Consider the following 15,499-nt stretch of genomic DNA (forward strand, 5'->3'; position numbering starts at 1 on the left):
GCTAGTTGTCAGTACAAAAATAAATTATACATAGGATTCCATCATCAAACATCTAATTAAGCTATTATGGTTTATCCAATAAAGCCCACAATTTTCACAGATATCCAACAGAAAACATTATCTTATTGAAGATTAGCTTTTCAACCCTCACAGAGGAAAATGATCTTGTCCTCGACCAATAACATGTCATCATCTTCTTCCTCATCTCTGTCCCTGCTGACGCTGTTTCCTGTTCCTCTCCCTGTAGAACATCCACTTGGTGGCTAGCTGGCTCGGTTCTTTAGAGAAAATTCTGGAGCAGCACGCAGAGGGAAGCCACGTGGACTTCAGGGTGTTTGTTAGTGCTGAACCCTCCTCCACCCCTGAGGGCCACATCATCCCACAGGGCATCCTGGAGAACTCCATCAAGATCACCAATGAACCACCTTCAGGCATGCATGCCAACCTGCACAAGGCTCTGGACAACTTCAACCAGGTAAAATTCCAGGAGGCAATCTGAGAATAATAACTAGATATTGTACGTATAGTTTGAAGTACCACACTTGATTATTTTCCATACTTAGTTGGTAACCTCATTTTAATGAAATACAACATGAGGTCATAAAATAAGATGCCTGGTTAAAGCATGAACTGCCAAACAGCATAAAAATTGATTATAGCTAAACAATATTTTACATTAACAGTCAATCAAATGACGATTTGCAATCTGAAAGGTTTTAGAAGGGGATTGGTAAAAACCAAACAGAGCTCAAAGATGCCAATTTGTAGAAATGCAGCACGTAGCAGATGGTTGCAGTAACTTTTCTCCCCTTGGAATTGCTGCTGACCCATAGAGTACAGATATGAATGTAGCACACGCTAACGTCAAAAGATAGCGTGGTTACAGTCTGTGGGAACATCGAGGTTTAACATGAAGACGGATCGATGGATGTTATCAGTGAGTGGCCAAAGAGTGTCATGCTGCTGGTCTGTCCTACAGGCGTCCTAGTCAGAATGGACCAGAGCACTGCAGTGGAATCTCCTTGCTTTTCTTTACCTTATCACTTCCTCATCTCTATCTGAGCATTACCATTATCCCAGTGCTTCTCTGCCAATGCAGCTTCCTCTGCACCATTACCTGAGTGCTCGGCTCCCTCCCAGTCCATTTCCACAATTGTTAGTTTGCCGATGTCTATCTGCCTTATAAGTACTTTGTGCTTGTGAGCCTTGCTGTATGCAGGGCCTAAGGGAGGTCTGCTGAGGCAAGTATGGAGGGAGTATTCCAGTCATGTGTACTCAGTGAAAGCTAATCAATGTAAGGCTAACTCTCTGTAATAGCCCACCCGCATGGCCAAAGCCAGCGCTAAGCCAGAGAAATGACAGTTTCTTTCCTCTTGACCTTTTCACTGGGAGATGCGTAAAGCTACACTGCCTATTTCCATTCTCAGAAGCCTGTGAGATGGAGTCCGGGTGGGCTGATGTTAATGTCTAGCACAGTGGGATTGGCTTTTACTGAGATAACAGTTTTATAACACAGTTGTTGCTGTTATGGATTTGCAACTCTGGGTTTGCTGAACCTGATAAATTCACTGTATCTGTCCAATTGTCACGTTGTTCAGACTCAGGCATACCTAGAAGCTAAGCTCTTAACCTATGTAAGTTTATTGATATTTAAAGTGTTTCTTTCGGTGCGTGTTCATGCATATGTGTTTGGTCATGTGTCTGTCTCTCTGCAATCTGACTGCATGTCGGGGCTCTCCAGTCCAGGTCATGAATAGAAAAGCTATGCATCTCTTTCAGCTGTTTTGAGCATAGGAGTACTGTGCAGAATATTAACTAAACCTCCAATAGGGTGTGTGTGTGTCTGTTGTAGTCAGCCTGCACTGTAGTTGTGTGTGTGCGTACATGTGCATCACAGGAGTCAGCTCCCCAGGGCACTGCAGCCGGGAGAGTGAAAGGCCCTCTCACCATGACACATGCTGGAATAAAGAGAATTTAGCCTTCTCATTTCCATAGGGGTTATTGGCATGCGAATTTAACTGTCCCCCCCACCCAGAGATCCCAATGCCATTTATGTCCAGTTTTTGATTAGCCTGTCTGGAATAATGAGCCCCAGAGACTGGTGGAGGCTGAAAGCGTCTGACAAGTTGTGACAATTAAAAGGGAATCTCATTGTAGGGTTTATTGCCATCGAGTCATCGCATTGTCTGTCGGTTAGTGCACCGCACCGCTGGGGACTCTAAATAAAGGAGATCACAGGGCTGCCTGCCACAACTTTTTACCTGTAACACACCAACTTGTCTCTGTTAATGCAACTGCACACTTCAGGAGGTGATTAGTGCAACCTTGTTTGAATGTGTCATTCTGTTGTTTTCCAGGACACGCTGGAAATGTGCGCACAGGAGAGCGAGTTCAAGAGTATTTTATTCGCTGTGTGCTACTTCCATGCGGTCGTAGCAGAGAGGAGCAAGTTTGGTCCTCAAGGCTGGAACAGATCCTATCCCTTTAACGTCGGCGACCTCACCATTTCTATCAACGTCCTCTATAACTACCTGGAGGCCAATCCTAAAGTACGTGTGTTTCTTTTTCATTTTTATTCCTGTGCAAAGGATTACGAAGGCCACCGCTTATAATCTTAATTGAAAATCTAAACACATGTGACCCCAGGTAAACACCACAACATCCCCTCTGTCTCTAATTCCCAGGTGCCGTTTGATGACCTGCGCTACCTGTTCGGTGAGATCATGTATGGAGGTCACATCACAGACGACTGGGACCGCCGTCTGTGTCGCACCTACCTGGGAGAGTATATCAAGCCTGAGATGATGGAGGGAGAGCTGTGCCTCGCGCCCGGCTTCCCATTGCCTGGGAACATGGACTATAACAACTACCACCAGGTGAGGCATCAAGGTTAGATCATATGGGGCCATTAGACTACCTGAAACATTAAATTAACTCATTCCATGATATTAGGGCAATGATTACATAGTTACATTACAAGAAAATACTAAGATTCTCCCTCTGGAGGTGTTGTCTCTGGACCAGCAGGGGTCCCCAACCAACTTCTATGTGTCAAAATAAATGTAGATTTAATGCTGCTATAATTTAATCACTATGATTAAAAGATATTTCTTCCTCCATCACTGTTCCCAATATACAGTGTAGAGTTCTACAATTTATTACTAAATCAATCACAATAAAACTCCCATATGAGTCCCTGGGTCGTAACAGATTGTAGTTGAGTTATACAAATAGTTCTCAGAGGTGGAGATGCTCCGTGGGTGGAAAGAGTTTGCCAGTAACTCTCGCTGGCAAACCAGAAAGTTACATAGTTGGGATTATGAAGTCATCTAACAAGGAACACTGAGAGGTGTGGAGTCAAAATAAGTAGATCTAGATGTGTCATAACACAAAATGTTTATTAACGCCCACGAGACAAGAAGAGATCTTCACTGTCACTGTACAAGTATAATGAGCAAGTGTGGAGCAAGACTAGAGGATACCAAGCATGATGTATGCATGCAATTTTTGAATTAACAGTTATAGCTTTTACTAAGAAAATATTGATACAATTATAAATATCTAGAAACAGGAAATTCAAACTAGAGAGACAATAAACAATAATAAAATAATGTGACAATTGCTGAAGGGATTAAAATTTAAGTGAAATAATAAAATTAAAATAATGGACTATTATGCAAAAAAAAAAACGCTAGCATGCTAGCGTGCTCGCAGTCTTCTTTTTTTAAGGCTGTTCTGAAAAAAATGACCATAATACATTGAAATGATATTAAACTAAGATATAAAAATTCGTTATCCTAATTTTTAAATCCGTATAAATGGAGAAAATACTACATGCGTGGGTCTCCCTCACTGCTTGCAGGTGATTCGCAAGGCATTCTGGGTACCCCTAGGTTTGAGTGAGGGTGTGAAAAATCTTCTTTCAGAGGGCCTTCCTTGGCCTTTCCCCTACCCTTGAACGCGCAAAATGAAGCATGCTCGATCTTTTATGCATGACTAGATTGAGCCTGATTTTGCTTTAGAGCAGCTCACACACAATATGTGACAGCTGCCTGGCATTATCAGGTTACTGCCTCACCTCACCACCCCACCTTGCTTGTCGTGTGTTGTTATTTAACATTTAACACCAGCATTGATTGACAGGGTGAAATAAAAAATGAGGCAGGTTCTCGTGTCAACTGCGGCAGCGCTCTGTAAAGTCTCAAATATTATTTATCATCCTTAGAGATAAATAAATACGCTGGGCCGAGCATATTGGGGTTGTTTCATGATAGAAGCTTTAAAGCTTTATTATATTACAGCAGGAAACAACTTCACTGAAGTGCCTTGAGAAAAACTAACAACTGACAACATTTCTTTGAATAAAATTGGGTAAAAAACGTGTTCTCAGAGTCCAGATTTCAACCTTGACGTCCCCAGGGAGCCAGAGGGAGTGGCGAGTACGACTAGTATCTAATTTTCTCTCAGTCTGCTGCTCAGTTAGCACAACCTGACTGTCATAGTGGCTCCGGTGGGAGGGACGGGAGCGTTTTACATTTGGCTGTCACCATTCAACTAGGCTGGGGATGTGGGGGGGTTGAGCGGTTAAAGATTTGGCCAGAGAACAGGAGCTGTAAAGGCCTCTAGGTCCCAGAGCGTGTGTCAGGTCATCGCCTCCCTCAACCATCTGGAGCAAACTTCCAGTACATGGAGCAGAGAGGTGACATAGACATGAAGAAGAACCCGATGACTCAGCAGTTTGACTGCTCTTTAAACAAAATACAGGTATATGCAGTCAGCTAAAGTTAGCCTTCAAGTACAGGGGAGATCAAACATCTGATAACAAAGTCTTTCTGTGTTAAAGGTCAACATATTTTACATCAAAACTTTCATAAGGACATTCTGATTAGAAGGCTTTCTTTTTTTAATTTGGTTTAAGTGCTGCACAAAGAGCAGCCTGTCTGAACCCAGCTTCCACTTTCATCTGCTCTAAGTTAAAAGGATTGATATTCATTATGGACCAGCAGATGGAAAATGCCACATTTCCCTCCCCCCTGGTTCTGGTCATTAGCAGCGTGTCAATTGATCCCGAGTGTTTGAATTTCACCCAGAAATCTCTCATCATCTATATGGTTCCATTATCGGCCTTTGTCAGCGGTATTTTAGAAAAAACTAAACACCTGAGTGGGGAAAATCACTGGTACTTTTTAGTCACAATTGGAGTTTACAATCTTCATTATGTTCATTTAAAATAATATGCTAGTGATTTTGAAATGTTATACTGCTCAGGTCAAAAAAGGTAAAGAAAAAAAAAAGAAATTAAATTGTGCTGCCTTTTTAGACTTTAGTTTGTGCAAAATCTTATGTGAACCCATTGAATAAATGTGGGTTTCTAATGCTACAACATTTCTGTCATGGTTTCTTCTGTTCCAGTACATTGATGACACCCTACCTGCTGAGTCGCCCTACTTGTACGGCCTCCATCCCAACGCTGAGATCGGCTTCCTTACTCAAAGTTCAGAGAAGCTTTTCCGCACTGTGCTGGAGATGCAGCCCAGAGACGGAGGGGCTGGTGAGGGCTGCGGGATGACGCGTGAGGAGAAGGTAAACAGGATGATTTATAGAGTAAATCTGTAGTTGCAGTGTAAAGATTATTCGTGGACGAGCTGGTATTGATATTTTAACTCTTATATAGCATATATATATATATATATATATATATATATCTCATCGAAGCCTTCCCAGCAGCTTCCAGAGACTGGGAAGGCTTCCCAACAGACTGTGGGACCTGGCTGCTGGGATTTGAGGATGGATGTTGGCTAATAACATCTGGTTTACAGTCCAGTTAATCCCAGAGCTGTTGAGGTCAGGGCTCTGTGCAGGCCAATCAAGAACCTCCACCCTGGGAAAATCATTTAATTACAGCTCAGGTTTTGTGCACGCAGACATTATTATAAAGAAAGAGGAAGGATTATGTTTTTCCATATCTAGAAAAAATAATAATAATAATGACATTTGACTGATGCACACTGCACACTGTCCTTGAGACACCTTAAACACTCATTAAATGCATAATAGTTTGTAGCTCTACAAATAACTGGGCATTGTTAACATCACTAAAGCTAAAGTATTACCGAAGAAAATAAGTGAAGAGAGTACTAAAGGTACTTCCTGTCAATACTTTCCATAGTAATACTGACTCATTACTTTGAGCAGGTTTCTCACCTTTCTCACATGTTTACTGTAAGAATATAATTATACAGTATATGTTAACATTTCTGAGTTCAAACTCACATTCTGTTGTATTTAGTAGCTTTAACTGTTCATTTAATGGATCTTATTTTTCTTTACATTCTTGAGCCTGATTGTGAGCATGACTTTCAAGTGATCACTGATTTATCCACTCAAGTCATCATCTTCACTATGTGGACAGTTGAACAGATTTTAACCGTTTACAATTTCTTGGCTTTAAGTGTTAGAAATGGTCTTATTCCACTTTGTGTGGCCTGATCGTGTCAGTTAAATATCTAAGCAATATTCTTAAGTGAATATTAAACCCATTATTTCCTATTTCTCAAAGAGATCTTTCTATTCTTAACTCAATGGTTTCAATGAAGTAAGTCTGAGGCCCCAAAAAAGAAAAACTGCAATATTTCACATGAAGGCAAAGATGAGAAAAAAGTCCAATCCCGGAATCTATGTTTTTATCTTCTTTCCTCTTTCACTGATCATCTCACAACCATTCATCATGTGATGCATCAGTATTAACAATCTAATAATCTAAAAATGATCTCATTTGATAGAAATAATGAAGCAGACTTTTTCAAAGCAGGACTTTAACATCTAATAGAGTATTTGTAGATTATTGTGCTGCTGCTTAAAGATGAATACTACTTACTCCAATATTCAGTAAGAGATCTATTGTGTCTTTGGAGACGTTGGAACCCCACTTGAATATAAAACCTGCTTCTGTGGGTTTAAACAATGCTTTTTGTGCTGCATAAGTTTGTTATGACAAACCCACTTGCAGGCCAGTGTGGCTTTAGGAGGTATAATGATAGCATCTGAACTCAGCTTATGATTCTGACATGATATTCTTACTTTGAAAAGTCAAGCCCTCATACACAGGAGCCATCCTGAGCAGATATGTAAGCCACGGCCTTTCACCACCACGACTGTTTCACTAGCTGTGCGGAAAAAAGGCCAAATCTTCAATGTGTGATGACAACAGGTGACATTTGCTTTAGCTGCTGCACACGGAATTGAGAATAAATTGGGACCAACAGTTTGGGGCGTCTGACCGCACCCAGGGGGATTTTTACAGGGATGGTATTTTCCGGTGCATTTTCTGGTTCAGTGCCGCCCTGACACAAAGTTTAGTTCAGTGTAAAAGCTCAGACAAATATTCTGTCAGAGAGATTGTAGCCCTGCAAAACTCAATAGAGCGAGGATGACTTTTTTAAAACCATAAATAAGGGTCTAGCCTGTCTGACTGCTAGCTCTGTTAAATGTCCATTATGCATATTAGCAAAATGATTTATCATCACGCGGATCTATCTTAATAAGAACACATTTGCCTTTAAACTTTTGGATGATGAGGTGGTTCTGAAGTTTGATTTCTGAAAATATTATTATCCCAATAATTGCAAGTTGATCAGTGCAAAAACTGTGTCAATTACAGGTGATAAAGTTACATTTCCACATTGCATTATGCTCAGCCCTGGTTTGTGGCGTCCCCTTAGCTTAACATTTGAGTCATGGTGGTTATCATCTGTTTCTCTGTAAGATAAACACCCTGTGATGTGTGAAAAACCCAGATGGTCGTTCAACAACACTTGCAGCTGTTCTGAACACGCCACAGGCAAACATTTGTTGTTCAGATCAAAACCTTAGTATGTAGCAAACACACTTAAAACTTAAAATGCCTCTTTATAGGTCTCTTACCACCCTAACTTATTTTTGCCAACTTGGTTTTATTCTTATAATTCAATCCAGAAATTGGGACCCAAAATGACTATAAGATTGTTGATATGTGTTTTCTCACACTATGAATAACAAACCCAGTAACAGTGTTTGTCTTTGGAAACCATTTTCCACACCATCAGTTACCATGTAACTTTGACGTTGTCCTCTTTAAAATCGACATAATTATATTTTCTTTAAATCACAATCTCCAGCAGTTTTCCACATTTCATCTGCACTTTTTTCAAGCATTATCATTCCCTAGAAACTTTCTTTCCCATCAGTTGGATTTTGCTCAGTTTTTATATGTAACATAACAGCCTACATGTGGTGGAAATGCTACAAAGTTTCAAATGGATTTTCAGATCTTGCAGTTGACTTTTAAGACACTTCTCAATACTATGTATTTACGAGTGAGACTCTGAGTCCCATAGCATCCAATAGGTAGCTTAAGCTCCTCAGACAGGGGCTTTTACCTGTGCATGGCTGAAAACTAGAAGTGGCAGAGCCCTGGAGCAACGGAACAATCTGCCTGAGGAAATCAGGTCAACAGAATCAGTGACCTCTTTACATCTCTTCTCAAAATATAGAAACATTCAAACTTATTTTTATCAGAGCTTTTTTATTGTATGTTTTTGTTCAAAATGACTGTGATTATCAGCCAGACACATTTTAACAAAGGCTACAGTTATTGTTTAGCTTAAATCTGAGCTAAGTACAGTTCTCCAGTTAACATGTTTGCATATCAAGCAAAGGAGACACCCTGGAAACAGCATTTCCACCACATGCAGGCTGTTCTATCCGTTGTCCTGATGTCATCTTGTCTGTTAATTGTAAACACTAATGACACAAGGAAGGTTCAGATTATCCATGCAGGAGTTGAACACATGATGTAAAGCTGATGACTACAAACTGTGTGCTGCACAACACAGACAGACAGACAGAATATTTTGAAAATGAGTATATTCACTGAGGCCTGTCTAACTGGTGACTGCAGTTTATCAAAAGGCCTTCTAGTCTAGTATGGAATATTTTTCCCAGTGCATGTTTTGTGTATTCTATATACGTGTGTCCATTCCCTGATGTATTATGATGTGTGACCTTTCTGGCTCAGAAGCCTGGATACTCCTGTCTGAACAGATGACAGCCACGCAGAGCTTACCAATGAGGCCCACTCCCTATTCAGCGCGCTTAGCTGCTGCCAAACCCACATCAGATATTTGAACTGAAAAATCCATAGATATGATGACCTCATATCCTTTGTTCGGCACCTAATCCGTTGATTGATCACTAATGCTGGTTGCTTTCGGAAAATGTTGACATAGACGTTAGCTTTCATCACTTACCCACAAAAATATGATGTGAGCATTGATTTGCTGGAGGGATTAGACTGGTATTGAAAACAAAGAGCTGCCGTTGCAAAATATATCTTCATGAATATTTATGGGGCCGTCTATTTCAAACTGTAACAGTTTCTCAGGCTGTCAGCTTTGGTATCACTAGTTTGTCTGGCTCTGATAACCCCAATGTTTTCAATGGTCTTTTATTTCAAGCAGTATCCTCTTCTATTGCCTCTCCATTTTTATTTATTTTGTTAACAGATTAATCAACCAATACAATTTTACTATCAGTTATCTAATTGACACACTTGTTCATTCCATCACATATTATCAGGTGCGTACGGTGTTGGAGGAGATCATGGAGAGACTCCCGGAGGATTTCAACATGACCGAGCTGCTGGAGAAAGCCGAAGAGAGGACTCCCTACCAGGTGGTGGCGCTGCAGGAGTGTGAGCGCATGAACTTTCTTACGCAGGAGATCAGAGGCTCCCTCCATGAGCTCAACCTAGGACTGAAGGTAAGGTGACAGTGATAATAGCAGAGGAGATATCACTCACTGTTCTTATTGGCTTCATTCTTGGAATGTGTATTTTCAATTGCCCAGGGAATTGCAGTAAATTTCTGCAAGGATTTATATTGAGCTAAATTTCAGAGCTTTTAATTTGAAAAAATTTGAACTAAAGATTGTGTTAATGGCTTATCAGACTTTTGAAAAAAACAATATGCATTGTATGAAAAAATTACACAAGTTCAATATTTTTTTTCTCTTTTTTTATAAAAACGTTAAGTAATAAAATCTTCACTGCAGATAAACCAGGTAGGATTAACGTAGAATTTTCCAACTTTTTCGAACTTCTTACATTGCTTTTTATTCCCGAGGTCTGTTAAACTATTGACACAATCTTCAGACCAAATTTCACTACTTTCAAAATATAAACTCTGCAATTCTGTGTCAGTCCAATATGGGGAGTTTCTTTTTTTTACGGTGGCACTTATTATTATTTATTTATTTTCTCTGATTTCCCAGGGAATTATTCATCGTTCTTGATGAATAACATCTGGCATTTTAGGTGGAGTGATTTATATCTGCAGTTGAGTGCACCTTGCTAGAACTTAAGGGGAATATTGAGAGTGTTTCGCATGTGTTTGTGGACTCCAGGAACCTTGGGTGTCCACAGACCCCATCTTGAGAACCACTTGCTCTGCAGACATGGCGCTAAGAGCCAACTCCCTTTAGTGTAACTTCAAGTGAACTGTCCTTCAGATTGGCTTGGGTGTTGTTCGCCCCAACCCAGGCAGCCTTAGTATTCTTGCAGAAATTAACCTTTCTTCTGTTGTTTTGTCGGAAGCACGGCCTCTCAGAGATGTGACTTACAGGGAAGCACAAAGGAATGAGACATCTATGCTCTGTGTGTCAAGTCAGACTGTCTCCTGTGTTAACAACAAACAAAGAGAGAAAGATTAGGGGAGAAAAAAAGTGTAAAAGCGTTTGTCAGGAGTCGATCTCCTGGCACTACAAGCCTCAATAAATCGGCTGAGTGATTTAAAAGCCATGTAGACTATTGTACCAGCAAATGGAATGATATTCGTCTTTATAGTGGAATAAATAGGAACTATCAGACTGCTAGCTCTGGTGCGATGGTGTGGCTTCATAGTGTCACCGTATGTCGGTTGTGCTGTGCATTGAAAAGGTGAAAAGGCATTTGGTGAACACTAGATCTGTTTCAGTCTTATTCAGATATGGGTATCTAAACATCAGCCATACATCAGCTCCAGTATCAGTGGATGCAGGGTACCACTGTTTCCCAGCTGTACTGTCTCATTACTCTCATTGCATCTTCTATCAGCTATCTAAAAGCATCTTTCCCTATCTGGCATGGCATGCTTGTCTTCATATTTATGTATGCATCAGTAGTTTCTGACGGTATGTGACCATTCAGCATCTTATGCTGCTGGAAGGTGTCACCTCCAATGTTTAGCTTTGGAGGCAAACTGGAAGTGACTTGCTTAACTCCCGTTTTCCTTCCTGTAACGATAATTCACAAGGCGAAGAAGCAGCATATGTTCACCGAGAGCAGTCATCCTAATTAAAATAGATATTATCTAGATGATCAGAATGAGGAGGGAAGCAAAACTGTACAACACGTTTTTCTGAGGTCGAAAAGACAACCTGTACAGCAAACACAGGTCATTTATATTTCTAGGTCTTGTGATGTTCCTCTTCTACAGTGTGCACATCTTTGGTCTCTTGAGAAATATGTACCCATGACAGTGATTTGACATACACAGCAGTGCCACGGTTTGTAATTATTGATTTAGTAATTTCTATTGAAAGTGCGGCCAAATCCTTCCCAGGAGCTTCCCAGGAGCATATGTAGGTTGAGCTATTGTACAGACTTAACTGTCTGACCTTTCCAAGAAGAACCTCAGCCTTAAGATCTGCAAAACCAATTGACAGAAACAAATGTTAGATATTTAACCTAAAACAAGATTTTATCCAAAAATAATTGTATCTGTTCTTGGGCGACTGAAGCTTAAGACTCATAGTTGAGCAGATTATCCTAACGGCAGTTTGACTCTTGGCTCTTTTGTCAATATGTCAAAGTGTCCACGACCATGTTTCTCCCGCTGGTATACCAGCCGTGCAGTGTGTTGGTTTGTGGGAACAGAAGAAGATATCGTAGGTAATTAGCTGTGTTGCATCACTTTGATGTAAGACTCTTCTGTCAGAGTGTAAATCGTCTCACAAGAGGTTTTGCACTTTGTTATGAGACAAGAGTCAATGGCAGAAGGTAGTTCTCTTAAATAAACAATGTGAACTCTTCTTAGTTAGCAGACTATTTCTGCTTGCTTGTTCCACTAGAATTACCCCTGCAGGTTAATCCTGCCATGAGCTGGATTTAAATAGTTTCTTTGTCTGTGACCCCCACCCTTTAGGGAGAGCTAACCATGACCAGTGAAATGGAGAACCTTCAGAACGCCATCTTCCTGGACACGGTGCCTGACAACTGGACCAAGAGGGCGTATCCCTCAATGTCCAGCCTGGCCCTGTGGTTCACTGACCTGTTAGTCAGGATCAAGGAGCTTGAACACTGGTCCAATGACTTTGCCTTACCCGCTGTGGTGTGGCTAGCTGGCTTCTTCAACCCCCAGTCCTTCCTCACAGCCATCATGCAGGTTACGGCTCGCAGGTAGGGTTGGTTTTCACAGTGTCATCATACTTGTAGGTTGTGATGGAAACCACTTGGTGTGACACTGTCAAATCTCCATGACAGGAATGAGTGGCCTCTGGATCGGATGTGTCTGCAGTGTGACGTCACCAAGAAGCATCCTGACGACTTCACCTCCGCGCCTCGTGAAGGGGCATATGTACACGGGCTGTACATGGAGGGCGCACGCTGGGACACACAGGTACTCATCCATTCCTGATTGTAGTGAGTTACCTGTTTGTTTTGACATCCTGCCTCCAGGGAAGAGGTGTGAAAACAAAATCAAAAGCTGCACTCTTTTATTCACAAGCACCTTGTAGGGAAATCTTCCTGTACATATTTCTTTTGATGATGGATGGTCGACCAACATAGGTGAGCTAACCTCAAAATGAGTCTTGAAAACGAGTCAAGTAAAGTAGCTTGAATATTCCTCCCCTTAGGGGCTGCCACATCCCCTTTGTGGTTTAATTTTCTCCTTTGCATCCTGCTTACGGTCAGCTCTCAGAGCGCAGTGCATTACTCAGAATCCCAGGGCTCTATCTATCTACATACATACAGCTACTGTATATGCACCCAGCTTTCAAGGAGCATCCCTGTAGACTTCTTAATTAGCGTATGTGCAGAGTTTGCACTTGAACACTTAGAACACCCTTTAGAGGAGTGGTTCATTTTTTCTTCATTAAAGTTGGAGACATAGGCAAATAGACAAGCGGACAGACGAGCCTGGCAGCTTCTCCTCCTCCTCCTCCTCCTCCTCCTGCTCCTATCTTCCTTCTCTTAGCCCCAAGGCCAGTTCTGTGCCACTGGCGGGGAGTAGCCGAGTGTGAATAGTTAGCAAGAGTAAGCAGCACTCCATCTGGACACGGCTCTGTACAGAAGTAAAAGTCAAAGATTTATGATAAGCCTGCTCATCGGTAGTAATGACCCCATTCAGAATGGTTTAAGCCAACAAAGACAGCTAGATACTGTATAAGATAAACACCTTGTGTGTGTGGAATGGATTCCTACCTACTAGTTCCACAAACATCTGTCTGTATGTGGAACACATGTCTCGTGCACCTTCCATCATTCTTCTAATGGACTTCACTCTTGGCATGTGTTTTGTTAATGGCCCAGGGAAGTGCAGTGCAGAGTTCAGTGTGATTTGACTTGATATACGTTCAATATAACAAACATTTAATAAACTGCAGCAGTCAGTGGCGGGTGGGGGGGGGCAGCGTGTTTACAGTCAGTCTGTGGACAGAGTTCAACATGTCTTCTTCTAAGTCCTGTGATAAACTCCAGCAGCAACTTGTTCAAACAGCGTTTCATCACAACCAGATTATTCTGATAATTTTAGGTTTTTTATTTCACCATATCAGACTGAGACACAGATAAGACTTGGACGGGTACTAATCTCTGTCATGGCAACAACATTCACAGAATCACTTCTTGTTTGGAAATTTCTCTTTAAAGTAAAAGTAGAACATTTGTTTCATGTTTCATTGCTTTATGTTCAGCTGAATTCCAGAATAATGGAAAACTTGGGTATAAGATTTTTGCGATTATTTAACAGACCTCTGAAGTACCCGACATGGAATGTTTAAAAAAAATGAGTTCAGTTAATCAGAACTTATAAGAGCCACACACGTGAACGTTATTAAAGCAAATTCTTTTTCATTTTATGATAAACATTGACCATAAAATCTTTATTGCAGATAAATCGGGCAGGATGAACAAAGTTCCCTAACTTCACTCTGCACCATAGACTGAATAAATAAACAATAAAAAGTGACAGTGTATTTTAGGCCTGTTTGAGGAGGACTCACTAATAACAAGGAATAATTCTGAAGTAGCTCCGGAGCATTACAAGCAAACAGCCCATTTCAACAGACAGAAATGCACAGAGAAAGCTTGTGTGTTTATGGGATGGCCACCACTTAGTGATGACTCAATATGTAGTGAGTTATATAAATAGACATCTGACGCAGTAGCAGCAGTGTACATATCGTGTGATTAAACTAAATGTACAGTGAATCTCAATGAGCCCACATGGCCTGCTTGAATACACCCATTATTTGTATTTGCACACGCAGACATGAAGCTATTGGTGTTTAACGAGTCTTTAAAGTTTATAGTAATTGCAGATGCAATTAGGGCTCTGTCCTCCGAGCTTTTCCAAAGTCATCAGGATTTACATTCATTCCTGAAAGTCACTGTGCCTGCATGGAGGAACCTCTGTTTGTCAGGCACTAAGTGTAGAAGGATTAATTAATGAGACGGACCACTCTTTCTTCACTGTGTTTAGAGAGTGTGTATTAGACTTTCTCCTCTTTTCAAGGGTACCACCATATCGTGTACTGTGAAGTGAAAGTCTAGCTCTGCTTGTGCCAGCTGCGATAAGTCGAACATCAAGTCTTTTCTCCTACAAAGGAGCATTAGTCATTGTAGTTTCATGGCAAGGACAATGTGTGGATGAAGTTTTCAGTGAAGCTCAAACTAATTCATAACTTCCCTGTTCCCTTTCAGACCGGCATGATTGTGGATGCCCGACTGAAAGAGCTCACCCCGGCCATGCCAGTCATGTTCATCAGAGCCATCCTGGTGGACAAACAGGAGAGCAGGAACATCTACCAGTGCCCTGTCTACAAAACCCGTCAGAGGGGACCTACGTACGTGTGGACCTTCAACCTGAAGACCAAAGAGCCCCCCTCCAAGTGGACCTTAGCTGGAGTGGCCTTGCTCCTGCAGATCTAGCAGAGTTTTCTTTTTAAGTTGTTATAGTTATTACTTTTTTATATTGATATTTTTTTAAGTATTTGTTCTTTGTTTTGGTTAATGGTTTAAGTTTTTTCAATGGTGTAATGGTTCTCTGAAAACCAAATAAGAAATAAAAACAATATTTCTGAATACATTGTGTCATGCTTTGGTCTCATTCCACTACTGATGGAGCCAGCAGTCAGTCACAGTTGCTTGTTTGCTTGTACTTAAGGGCTGTAGAACAATGGAACAAAACAGTACAGGACATGG

General features: G+C 41.1%; 1 protein-coding gene across 1 annotated transcript in view; it reads left to right on the forward strand.

Annotated features, from left to right (window-relative positions):
- Positions 1 to 15,226, forward strand: part of LOC128427319 (dynein axonemal heavy chain 9-like) — a 117,959-nt gene extending 102,733 nt beyond the window's left edge. The window contains exons 71-78 of the mRNA XM_053414405.1: positions 248 to 475; positions 2,358 to 2,549; positions 2,685 to 2,876; positions 5,413 to 5,583; positions 9,616 to 9,798; positions 12,219 to 12,472; positions 12,557 to 12,692; positions 14,999 to 15,226. Of these exons, the coding sequence (XP_053270380.1) occupies positions 248 to 475; positions 2,358 to 2,549; positions 2,685 to 2,876; positions 5,413 to 5,583; positions 9,616 to 9,798; positions 12,219 to 12,472; positions 12,557 to 12,692; positions 14,999 to 15,226 (1,584 nt within the window). The remainder of the gene's footprint in view (positions 1 to 247; positions 476 to 2,357; positions 2,550 to 2,684; positions 2,877 to 5,412; positions 5,584 to 9,615; positions 9,799 to 12,218; positions 12,473 to 12,556; positions 12,693 to 14,998) is intronic.
- The last annotated feature ends 273 nt before the right edge of the window (positions 15,227 to 15,499 follow it).

The sequence above is a fragment of the Pleuronectes platessa genome, chromosome 21 (genome assembly GCF_947347685.1).
Source record: "Pleuronectes platessa chromosome 21, fPlePla1.1, whole genome shotgun sequence".
NCBI lineage: Eukaryota > Metazoa > Chordata > Actinopteri > Pleuronectiformes > Pleuronectidae > Pleuronectes > Pleuronectes platessa.